General features: G+C 53.4%; 1 protein-coding gene across 1 annotated transcript; it reads left to right on the top strand.

The window, feature by feature from the left end:
* Positions 1-2,595: 2,595 nt before the first annotated feature.
* Positions 2,596-11,561, top strand: TAB1 (TGF-beta activated kinase 1 (MAP3K7) binding protein 1; the record flags this gene model as incomplete). The annotated part of the gene is made up of 11 exons (XM_084279470.1): positions 2,596-2,628; positions 3,377-3,513; positions 3,696-3,849; positions 4,478-4,564; positions 5,123-5,261; positions 5,743-5,856; positions 8,465-8,576; positions 8,683-8,827; positions 9,187-9,409; positions 9,696-9,852; positions 10,887-11,561. 11 exons carry the CDS (start codon positions 2,596-2,598, stop codon positions 11,092-11,094), a joined length of 1,509 nt encoding a protein of 502 aa, XP_084135596.1. The 3' UTR covers positions 11,095-11,561.
* Between the last annotated feature and the right edge of the window lie 637 nt (positions 11,562-12,198).

The raw sequence follows: 12,198 nt of genomic DNA, 5'->3' as shown, positions 1-12,198 counted from the left end.
CATTCCAGTACTTCCAGGTCCTTATGCTGGGAACTCCAGAACTGGACACAGTACCCCAGGTGGGGTCTCATGAGAGCAGAGTAGAGGGGGAGAATCACCTCCTTCGACCTGCTGGCCAAGGGATTACACCAGAATTACAATGATTAGGGACAATGAGCTGAAGCCAGGAATTTAAATGAGGAACAGGGCACATTTTTAACTGCAAGATGTGACTAGTCATCGCACAAAGAAGGAAAGCGGCAGCTCTTTTCTAACTCCTGTCTTCAGGAAAGTCATTTTGTTCTCTGAGATCACATTCTGCCCCATTGCACCCACACAGACTCCACTCTTGTTAAGTCTCAGAAGAACTCACTTAAGGATGTAAGACAGAAATGACTCCTGAATTCCCAGTCCTGCAATGCAAGACACGCTGGCAGTCTCTGAGCTCAGCCAAAAGCCTTGCGGATTTCAGTGGCGCTCTGAGCAAGGACAGGGTCTGCCTGTGCTCATCAAGGTGCATGACTGCAGCCTTGAATGTCATTAAATAAGCATAAGCTTCTGCTGCAATGCTGAAAAAGTGACATTGTGGTTTAGGGCTGATGAATTCGCTTGTTGCTCTTTAATGACACGGACAGTGCTGTTCTATGCAGATTTCTGCAGCACCAGGAATTCCTAATGCTGGGAGGAAAACTTATTAGTACTAAATCTGACCATCGTACTTGTGAGTTTAGTGCAGACTCAAGATCCATCCCCATAATTGTACCCACTCACAGCTTTACAGGAATACTCCAAATTACATTGGTGAGCCAAACGTGGAAACTTGCTTGTAGACCGAGGTTCTACAGGTAGCATTTTCTTCTATTTTTGGCTAATTTAACCCTTGAAAAAGTTACTCTGCTGCACACCTAAGTCTGCTTGAATGGCTGAATATTTGCGAGCCTGGCATGAAGGGGAAGGATCTGTAATCCTTGTATATTTGGAAGAAAGAGATGTAACAAAAACAATAGACAAAGGATTTACAGGAAAAGGAGCTGGAATCCGCAGGCAGGATCCCCTGCAGCAAAACCCATCATTCCATAGAATGAGGTTAATTAACTGGCACTTATTTCTGAAGCACAACGGAATCTAATCTATTTACCACAAAGATGTCACTAAAAGGTTATCTAGCCACTGCTGGAAGTCAAGACTGTTTAACACTTCCATCCTCACAACTGCACTGCACACACGACTGAAACTGAAAGTCTCTCATGCTGGACCTCCTTCAGCCTTGGTTCACAGTTCCCTCTGTGAATGTGCTCGTCCCCAAGCCCCCCACCTCTGCTGCTGCAGCCTGACTGCCGGCCATTACTCTTTGAGATATGCCACTCACACACCTGGAGGGATCTTCTGCTGATGTAAGAAAGCAATGGGAATGCTACTCATGCCTTCCCTCCTGCTCCAGTGGAAACTGTCCCTTCTGGAACAGCCTACCTCAGCCCAGGAAGGTTCTTAAAGAAAAGCAGAATCAGTTCTCTCTGGTTGTGCCTGTCTCATCCAGGCAGGCACACAGGCAATTCCACTGTTGCACCTGACACCAAATGACCACGGACAGCTCCAAACTCCTGTGGGTATTGAGAATCACCTGTCAGTTGTTCTAGACACTTTTTCATCACTGGCCTGAGAGGTGATGGTCCCACTACATCCCTGCTATGGCCTGCAGAGGGGGGTAGAAGGAGCACCCTGGCAGAAGATGAACTTACAAGCAGAATTGGGTGTCTCTTGTGGTGTCTGTGGCACAACGCTGCAGTGAGGAGCTGGTACCTTGGGCATTCCTGGGCTTGGTCTTTCCTACGGGTTACACAGAACATATTGTGGTGTTAAACACCACACACACACACACACACACACCCCCCCGCTCCAGCACCAGGCTCCCTCGGGGCTCTGAAGCATCCACGGTGATCCCGCTTCACAGGATCCTTGCCACCCTGCAGCCCCTCCCTCCACCGGCACTTGTGGGGGTGCTCGAAAGGTGCTCCCTTCCCTCACAACTGAAGGCCTCAAGGCTGGAAACGGGGCTCCCTCCGAGGCCGCTAGACAAGAGGGAGGGGCAGCGACATTTTGAGGTATCAATCGCTTCTGCGGGGCTTCCCGGCTCCTCCAGGTGAGCCGCCACGCCCTCTCCTCCCTGAGACACCACCCGCTGTGCTGCGGTGCCTGCAGAGGGCTGCGCGCCTCCCCGGGATAACGCCCCGGGAGCGCCGGCGGGCCCCGCAGCATCGCTCAGCCACACTCAAGCCCCGTCTCCCAGCCCGGCGCCATCGCCACCAGCGCGGGGTCAGACCCCCCCCCGCAGCCCCCCTCCGCCGGGGGGCGGAGCCAAAGGGCGGGGGTACGGCCGCGCATGCGCCGGGGCTCGAGCACACCCCCATTGGGCGGGGAGGGTGGGGTAGGGGCGCGGCCATCCCCGCGCAGGTGGGAGGGGCAAGTCGCAGCCGGAAAGCGAGGGGGGGGACGGGAAAGGCGGGCGCCTGAGTGGCGGCCGCTCTGGCCGCCGGACTCGGTTGCTCTGGAGGAGCAAGGCGGGCGCGAGTGGGAGGAGGAGGAGGAGGAGAGGGAGGAGGTTGCTCCCGCTCCAAGATGGCGGCGCAGAGGAGGAGTCTGCTGCAGAGTGTGAGTGGCACCTTCCCCCCCTCCGTGCACACGCACCCCCCAGGTGGGTGCGAGGGGGGGACCCGGGCCTCCTCCTCGCCCGCCTCTCGCAGCGCCGCGTGGGGAAGGGGAGGCCCGGCGCGGGCGGGGAGCGACCCCCATCAGCCGGGAGGTGGGTTGCTGCCCCCCGGCCCCTGTGTCGCCTCAGGGCGGGGGGAGCCCTGCCTGGTGCCGTGCCGCTCTGCAGCGCTGTGGGGCTGGGCGGGGGCAGGCGGGTGGCTGGGGGGGCCTCGGGGCGCGCCGCTGGGTGAGGGGGCGGCTGCCGGCGGTTTGTGCCCGGGGAGGTGGCGGCCCCGGGGATGCCTCTCTCAGGGCTTGAAGCAGCGGGGCCCCTGGGTGAGGGTACTCCAGCGGGAGCCGGAGCCCGCCCTGTGCTCCCTTGTCACGGGTGCCCGAGGGTCTGAGCCACCCAGGTAATAGCGAGTGCTGTCCTGTGTCGAGAGTAAGGCTGGGGTGTGAATTTCGCTTCTGGGTTCTTGTTAGCAAGAGCTGGAGGTGCAGCCAGAGCTCAGCTTCGGAGGGAATGGTAAGTGATCCGGTTCTGCAGGAGGGAATGTGAAGTTACTGGCTAGGGTGGTGTGCTACCCTGATAGCAAAGGGAGAAGGGTGAGAAGAGGGTGGGGAGGGACTTGTAACCCGTACCAGACAAGGATCCTCACTTGAGGCTGCTTGGGGTTTACATGATCTCTTTCCTCTTTCTGTCTCCCAGGAGCAGCAGCCCAGTTGGACAGATGACTTACCATCCTGCCATCTCTCTGGGGTGGGCTCAGCCCCAAACCGTACCTACAGTGCAGATGGCAAGGGGACAGAGGGTCACCCCTTGGAAGATAACTGGTTAAAATTCAGGTAAATGGGTTGTGCTTAGGACAGAGATTCCTGCAGACACAAGGGCAGGTAAAAGTGGTATTTAGTTTGTTGCACAGGACTCAGAAGGAGAGGGTGGGGCAAATGGAGGAGGTGTCTGGAGGAACTTGTTACGTATGTGTCACAGACATCAGTGACCTCTTTACTTCTGCCCTCTTTGGCAGGAGCGAGAACAACTGCTACCTCTATGGTGTCTTCAATGGTTATGATGGCAACCGAGTCACCAACTTTGTGGGTCAGAGGCTCTCTGCAGAGCTGCTGCTGGGCCAGCTACACGCTGATCACAGCGATGCTGACGTGCGTCGAGTTCTCCTGCAGGTAAAGAAGCTTTGGCTGTGAACAGCTCCTGCTTCTCGTACTTCTCACAGTTCTCACTCCTCTTCTGGCCACCTGAGGATGCAGCATCTGGTTTCTGTAAGGGTTGGAAACATCTGCCAGTGGTTGCAACTGCACTCATCCTGAGCAGCTGTAGTGCTTTGTTTCACTCCCGCCTCGTACCCATCTGTCCCTTTGGCTCTGTCAGCACAGTGCTGAGAGCTTTCCAGGAAGGTGCAGCTGGTCTTCACTGGACATGTAGGAACAAGTTAGCCTGTGGAGGAGATGGCAAGGAGTAAAAGGGGGAAGTTAATGTGTGGGGACATGGATTTATGAGTGTGCTTTCTTGAGTGATAGGCAAGGTCTTACAATCAACACCCAAAATCAGATAGGTCTCTGGTGCTGCTGTGAATGCTATTTTAATGGTTTTGTCTTCTGTTTTGAATTGTTGTGGGTTGTTTTTACAAGCTGCTAACTAGTTATGGCAAAATAATCGTGTTCCGATGTGATACGGTGATCCCTGTACATACAGACATTCAAGGATCATTCAGTCTTAGGAGCCAGTCTTAGAGGGGTGAGTAGACTTTAGGCATGGGATAAAAGTTTAGTTTCTCTCTGTGGCCTTTTTTAGGCTTTTGATGTGGTGGAAAGAAGTTTTCTGGAGTCCATTGATGATGCCTTGGCAGAGAAAGCCAGCCTGCAGTCCCAGCTACCAGAGGTAACGTAGCCTTAAGAACAGAGGTTGCTGGAGGTCCCACCTTCCAGAATGCTGGAGAAGTCTTGGGCATATTAGTCAGCCTGGTCCACTGGAGGCTGTAACTGAAGATGATTTCTCTGTGTCTCTTCTGGGAGCGTGTGTGAAGTGAAGCAGGTGTCCTGGTCTGTCTCCTGGAGTTCCCGCTGGCACCGCGCAGACCCGTCACTGGTTGTCTTAGTGAGGAACTCCACACGTGTCGTGGGGAGGAGTTCAACCTGTCCCTGCGGCTCTCCCAGGACAAAGCCATACAATGTAGATGAGGGGCAGGGCCTCAGATTTGTGTGGCATCTGGGCAGATGTGGATTCTGTTTTTCAGGTGAACTGGACTGTCATCTGCAGGACCTCATCAGAGCTGTGTTATTTGTTAGGATTGAACAAATAATTGTGTGTCTTGCACCGTGTTGTCATGAGGCTGAGACATGCCAAGACAAGCCTGTTCCGTACATAATTTTGATTCCAGCTGTGGTTTCTGTGTTGTGGGACTGTGTGTTTAAGCTTCTCTATCATTTTGGGTTCCAGGGTGTCCCTCACCACCAGCTGCCTTCTCAGTACCAGAAGATTGTGGAGAGACTGAAAGCTGTAGAGCAGGAGATCTCTGGAGGAGCCATGGCTATTGTGGCTGTTGTTCTCAACAACAAGCTCTATATCGCCAATGTGGGTGAGTTATTTTGTCAGTGCCCCTGTCTAGGCCGTTTCTGAGGTTGGCTGCGGTTCCAGGAATGGAAGAAATTTGCATGTGGGGGACAGTTTCTTTGGTCTGTGGCCAAGGAGTGATGTAGTGATAGGCTTGTTACAGGAGCACTTGAAATCAGCCTGGCTCCCTATCTCTGCAGATGTTGGCTGATGCAATGTGTGTGACCAAAGAACAGAGGAAACATGGGTTTGAGAGGCAGTAGTGCAGGCTCACTGAGAAGTGGAGAGCTTGTGAGGTACCAGCTCAGGCCTGGATGATGAGCTACCTAGCCAGGCCTACTACACTACTAGCAAGGCTGCTTTTTGGAGATCATGATGAGACAGTACATGAGCCTTTCTCTTCTTTTCTGTCTTTATTCCCCTCTCCTGTTCCTTTTTTGTTTGGCTGTGTTCTCCCTCTTAACGGCAGAGCTATCTGGTGCCTCATCTCGCTGCTCCCACTGCAGGTACCAATCGGGCACTTCTATGCAAGTCCACGGTGGATGGGCTGCAGGTGACTCAGCTCAACGTGGACCACACCACAGAGAATGAGGATGAACTCTTTCGCTTTTCCCAGCTGGGTGAGTGTTGGGGTTTATGTTCTTACCTGAGAACATCACATGCCTCGGTTTACCTGGGGCACCAGGAGGGGCTCAAGCAACTGAAAATGATAAATCACCACAAAAAGAACCTTGCTGTGGTTTGGAATGACAGGTTTGGTGCCTTCTTCTGTAGATCTAGTCACTGTGAGGCTACAGAGTGAGCAAGCTCAGCTCAACGAACCAGCAGAAAAACTGTCCTCTTCCCACACCCCCCCCCTCAAGTTTTGAGAGCTAGTTTCATGTCCAGCTGCCAGACTGCTATTGATTTGCCCTGCGGCCCTGTGATCGCTGGAGTCGATAAGGCGGCAGGAGAGGCAGCACACAGCCGGAGGGCAGGGGCGGGATGGACGCTGTGTGACTGCTCGTGTGGAGGCCAACCACAGCTATGCTGGGTTGAGCTCTGTGTGATGCCAGGCCCTCGGGATGGTGCCTCTCAATATGCCTTTGTACGAGCTGCTGCAGAAAAAGCAGCTGCGCTTCAGAGCCAGGCCAAGCACTGGCATTTACTGCTCTCACATCAGTAACTATTGAACTCCTAATGCTGACATTTTGCTTTAGGCAATTTCCCTTTTCCTTTACAGTGTTTGACATGTTTACTTTCTTTGTCTAGAACTGGCCCAGCCCCCGTGGTTGCTAGTACCAAATTCCTTTATTGAGATACGTGTGTACTGCACCTTTGTTTAGGTACATCTACTGCTACCTTGGCATTCTTCGTTAGGTTCACCTCGTAGGTGTATTCTTACCTGGTGAGGCTGTTGGTCTGCTTATTTTCTGTTGCTGGGTCTCATTTGGTTCTGCTTTTTTTCCATTTCCTCAGTGGTATGTGCTGTGAAACAAGAGACTGAATGTGTGGGTCCAAGGGAAGAGACTCTGCCTGCTTTTCTAATGCCAAAAAAGTAGGGTTTAGCCGTGGCCCATAGTGGAACAGGAATCTGCTGGATATACCAACCTTACCTTGGAGCAGTGGTGGGTCTCCTGCTGGTGGAAGGGAGAGCCTGTGGCATGAGCCGGTGTGCACAGGCTGCTTTGGGGGCCCCAAAGGAGGTTGTTGTAGGGATAGGTAGTGGGGATAGTGTTTGCCATGTTGGTGCCCATGTCGCATCTCTCCTGGGGAAGGGAGGGAGAGGTCTTACACCTTCATGGCTCTTTACCCAGCACATTGCAGCTTCTTCAGTGTTCCAGGAGAGTTGCTGTGATTTAGACACAAGCTCTCTGGCGCGTTGCGAGCTTCCCTGTGTTTGTGTCTGTCGATAGCTTGTATCCCCCTGCCAGGAGCTGGTGAAAAAGCCAGGCCATGTTGATGAGTCAGCTTTAGTCCGCAGCAGATGGTGGAGTGGTGTCTTACTGCTGGGGTAGGTGTGGAGCCATCTGTGCAGCAAGGCTGGGTTTGACTCTGAGGGAGAGTTTGAGTTGGAACCTTGCCTTCACCTTGTGCTGAGGACAGTCATCCCTGGATAAAATCGCAAACTGACATTTTCTGCTTGTTAGCTCTGGGTATAACCAGGAAAGGGGAGCTGCCAGCACAGACCAGGTAAGCGGCTCAGCTGCTCTGAGTCCCGCCTCAAATAGTAGCCACACCGTGGTGGTCCCTATTAGAACCTTCTTCAAGATGGGATTCCTTCCTAACCCCTGTCAGATTTGAGTTGTACACCAAAACAGAGGTATATCCCCTAGATTTATTGAAATAAATACTGGCTTGGTCATTATCCTTATTTTAGGAGCAGCCAGCACCAATTTGAGCACTTGAGAGCAAATTCAGTGCGTCTTGTAGATAGATTTCTTTTTCTCCCTCTGCAAATAAGTGTATTAGTGAAGCTGTCACATGAGGTTCAGGAGCAGGGATCAGTGGAAGGAAAAGCAGGATCCCTCACATGTGTTTCCCTCTTCTTCCTCCCATCGCGTGGTCTGGAGCTGACAAGCACAGATGTTCCCCTGCCTTTTCAGCAAATGCCTCTGTGCCCAGGCCAGCTGCCACCGGTGGCTTTGGACCAGGATGTGGGCTTTGTCTTGGGGCCAACCAGTGCATTCAGAGTGCAAATGTCGGGCTGTGTGCATCTTTCCTTCTCTTGGTCACAACTAGCACAAAGGTGTCGCTTGGAACAGAGCAGAGTGTTCTCCCTTCCCTTCCCTTCCCTTCCCTTCCCTTCCCTTCCCTTCCCTTCCCTTCCCTTCCCTTCCCTTCCCTTCCCTTCCCTTCCCTTCCCTTCCCTTCCCTTCCCTTCCCTTCCCTTCCCTTCCCTTCCCTTCCCTTCCCTTCCCTTCCCTTCCCTTCCCTTCCCTTCCCTTCCCTTCCCTTCCCTTCCCTTCCCTTCCCTTCCCTTCCCTTCCCTTCCCTTCCCTTCCCTTCCCTTCCCTTCCCTTCCCTTCCCTTCCCTTCCCTTCCCTTCCCTTCCCTTCCCTTCCCTTCCCTTCCCTTCCCTTCCCTTCCCTTCCCGCTCCTGATGATTCTTCTCAGCATCTTGTTTTGTCGTACAGTTCTCTCTTAGCTGTGGATATTTTTTCTCTCATTCCTGACATTGTGACCAGAGGAAGTTCTGCAAGTTTCCCAAAGTCAGTTAAACTTGTTTTCTTTCTTTCAATCTGGCAGGCTTGGATGCAGGGAAAATAAAGCAAGTGGGAACTATTCGTGGGCAGGAAAGCACTCGGCGCATTGGAGATTACAAAGTCAAATACGGCTATACTGATATTGAACTGCTCAGGTCAGAAACGCTGGACTTCTTGGTTTCGGGCCCTCTTTCTTCATGACCCCTCCATTATCACCTGCTACCTCATCACTAAATACTAAATAACGCTGTCTCTTTCCAGTGCTGCTAAATCTAAGCCCATCATAGCGGAGCCTGAAATCCACGGAGGGCACTCGCTGGATGGGGTGACCGGCTTCTTGGTGCTCATGTCTGAAGGGCTCTACAAGGCACTGGAGGCAGCTCATGGGCCTGGGCAGGCCAACCAGGTGAGCCTGCTCACAGGGGAAGGGCTCCTTTGGCTCCTGAGTCACTCCAGCAGTGTCAGCTGCTCTCACACACTTTCCTTCTCGGCTGTCCTGTCGGTGTTGGCCACGCTGAATGCCCTTGCTGCCCCATTCCAGTCTGTAGTAATATGGGAGCTGCTTTGCCAAGCCAGTTCTTTCGGGCAGCTGCCTGTCCCTTGGGAGTAGCGTGTTAAAGGGAGTGGGGCGACTCAAGGCACCCAAGACTGGCAAGCACTGCAGTCGGATGAATTGCCACAAAAACTCTGAGGTCAGGTGGCTGGAAAATTTTCCTCCAAAGTCTCCTAAACATCCTTCTTTTTCCCTGTCCCTTCTCTGCTCAGGAAATTGCAGCCATGATAGCCACAGAGTTTGCCAAGCAGACATCCCTGGATGCAGTCGCACAAGCCGTAGTGGATCGGGTTAAGCGGATCCACGGTGACACTTTTGCCAGTGGTGGGGAACGGTCCAAGTTCTGTCCCCGGCACGAAGACATGACGCTGCTTGTGAGGAATTTTGGGTACCCCCTGGGTGAGATGAGCCAGCCCACGCTGACGCCAACGCAAGGTATGTTGGGGAGAGAATGAAACAAAACAGAGGGGTGGAAGAGAAGATCTCTTGATCTATCCACCACTGACCTAACCTTGGGAGGGGAGACACTCGGTATAGAAGGAATTTTCTTACTAAAGGGATTAGTGGCTTCAGAGATGTACAGTCTGTGTCACAGAACACAGTGAGGCGTCTAGGAAAGGCAGTTTAACACTTGGGTTCTGCGCCCTTTCCTTGCTGCTGTGCACCCCCAGTCACCTGTGCCTCAACTGCAATTTACAGCTCCTGTTTTCTCCCCTCTCAGGAGGCCGTGTCTACCCAGTCTCTGTGCCATATTCCAGCTCCCAAAGCACAAGCAAGACGAGTGTCACGCTGTCTCTTGTCATGCCTTCCCAAGGCCAGATGGTCAACGGTGCCCACAGCAGCTCCACTCTGGACGAAGCCACCCCCACCCTCACTAAGTAAGAGCCCAGCTCTCGCGCTACCCGCAGTTCTTCCCTGTGCCTCCCAGCGTGTGAAGTGGTTGAAAAGCAGAGACACCTGTCAGTTACCTGTCAATCATTCCCTTATCTGGAGCGTGGCCGCCCTGACTGCAGCACTGACAGTGTAACGTGTTAGCTGGAAAGTGCTTGTGTGAGGAGCGGGAATGAGTAAAGCGAGCAGCTCTGAAGCCAGCTCTGGGAACGTGCCTTGGAAGTGGCATCTGCTGCTGTTTGCAGAGGGCACTCTGGCAGTGAGCAGCCCTTCTCTGGATCTCAGGTGCCAAGCGTGTTGGGTGTTGTGTGTGGAGGGAGTGTGGGTGCCCTTCATTTTGAGAAGAAAGAGGGGCTATGCAGGTCCCCTGTAAGGCTGCCGGAGAGGCTGTGCTGCTCAAGTTGGCTTGCTTGGGGACAAAAGCCAGGGTAGGAAAAAAGGATAAATGTTAGGACTGGATCCTATTTGGATCTGCCTTGCAGGATTATTAGTTAGTGTCTCTGGTTTAGGGTTTAGCCTTTGGCACAGGATGGTTTGTGTACACACTGCAAAGCGAAGAAGCTCTCTGGTTATTGTGTTCTGGTAGCTCCAGCAACAATGAAGCTGACGCACTAGAGCTGCTTTGGCTGCAGCGCAGGTCACGCAAGAATAGCTTTCCTTGCTGCCAGACTCTTCCCGTAAAGCTCAGGCAGTATGGGTGTGAGGAGGCCAGCAGAGTGCATGCATGCCTTTTGGGGTTTTTTTTCTTTCTCTTTCCTGCTTCCTCTTCTCTGTTCCTCAGACGCCTGGTTGTACTTAAGGCTCTCCAGTTAATGGTGCATCAGATGGTTTTGATGTTCACCAGCTCCAAGCTCTTAACACTTGGAGCATTCTGATGGAGAGAGACTGCAACCCCCTTTTTACCTTTATGGCTTGATCAGTGCAGAAGCTGGCACTCGTTCTGGCACTTTTCTTCTCCAAAGCATCAGATGAGGAAAAACAAAGATGCTGATGCTCTCTCTCCCTCTTTTCCTCTCCATAGCCAAAGCCCAACTGTGACACTCCAGTCCACTAATACTCACACACAGAGTAGCAGCTCCAGTTCAGATGGGGGTCTCTTCCGCTCCCGACCCACCCACTCACTCCAGCCAGATGAAGACGGGCGAGTGGAGCCCTATGTGGATTTTGCGGAGTTTTACCGGCTTTGGAACATGGACCATGGTGAGCAGGGAGCCCTGACTGTGTCCTAACGTGGAGATGTGCCTCCTCCAGACACCCTGCACTCGGCTGTGTGAGCGAAGACTGGGGCAATTGGGAGAGTGCTCCACCAAGGGCTGTGTTCTGCCACGCCGAACACTGGGCCAGGGGGCAAGTGCAGCGCTCTCTAAACACATGCTGCCTGTGCCAGCACCCAGTCCTGACCCATCTCCTTCCCTCGGAAGCCCTGTGAATAGGGGAAGGGGTCTGAATGCAACCCTCGCTGCAGGTTTTTGCCAATAAAGTTGCAGAGAGGGCTCCCTCTGGATACTGCGAGAGTTGGGGCCTGTACAAAGGCTGTGTGTGTGTGTGTGTGTGTGTGTGTGTAGGTGTACGCCTGTGTGCCTGCGGGTGTGTGCGTGCTGTCATAATGTTTCCACAACCCGATTCATAATGCTGTGATTCCAGTGTTCAACTCCATAGAAGATACCTCTATTTTGCAGAATAAATAACTTATAGCTACGCTCATTGGCACCTGTGTGGCTTGCTCTCTCCTTACAGTGTTGTGTGTGGGTGTGACAGCTCTTCCTGGTGAAACCCTCTGTTCCTCCAGGGCCCGCACCCCACGCAGGGATCCCTCTGTTTTAAGAGTGGCCTGAGCCCTCGCAGGTGACTTGAGATGTGTGTGAGGTGCTTTGTCCCATGCTTGCTCATTCGCTGAGCTTTGGCACTGGATGAGGGCTTGGAGTTAAGCCATAAACTCAACTTGGGGTTTGTAGGCAAAACACATGTCATTTCCCTTAGTGTGGGGCTGGCTGGGGGGCTGTAGGAGGCATGAGGAGTTGGCAACACCGTTTTCCTGTACGGGCTCCCGGTAGTGCCCAGCAGGAAGTCGTATGGGGAGGGAACTAAATGTGCTCGAGGCGATGCGGCTGCCTTGAAGGTGGGGATGTCCACCCTGTGTTGGGGAAGTGGGGGGGGGAGGGGGCGGGAGGCAGAGACGGGGGGTCAGCCAAGGCCTGGACTAGCTGTCGGAGACGTCCTGATCACGGCCATCCTCCTCTTCAGTTCAGGCTTCCGACGGCAGGCGGCAAGCGAGCCTCTTCCCTCCCTGCTCCAGCCTTGCTCCCTGGGGAAGGAGCCTTTCCACAGTAAAC

This window comes from Gallinula chloropus (genome assembly GCF_964237585.1).
Source record: "Gallinula chloropus genome assembly, chromosome: 1".
NCBI classification, from domain to species: domain Eukaryota; kingdom Metazoa; phylum Chordata; class Aves; order Gruiformes; family Rallidae; genus Gallinula; species Gallinula chloropus.
Note: the sequence above shows the minus strand (reverse complement) of the source record. Positions and strands in the feature narration are given on the sequence as shown.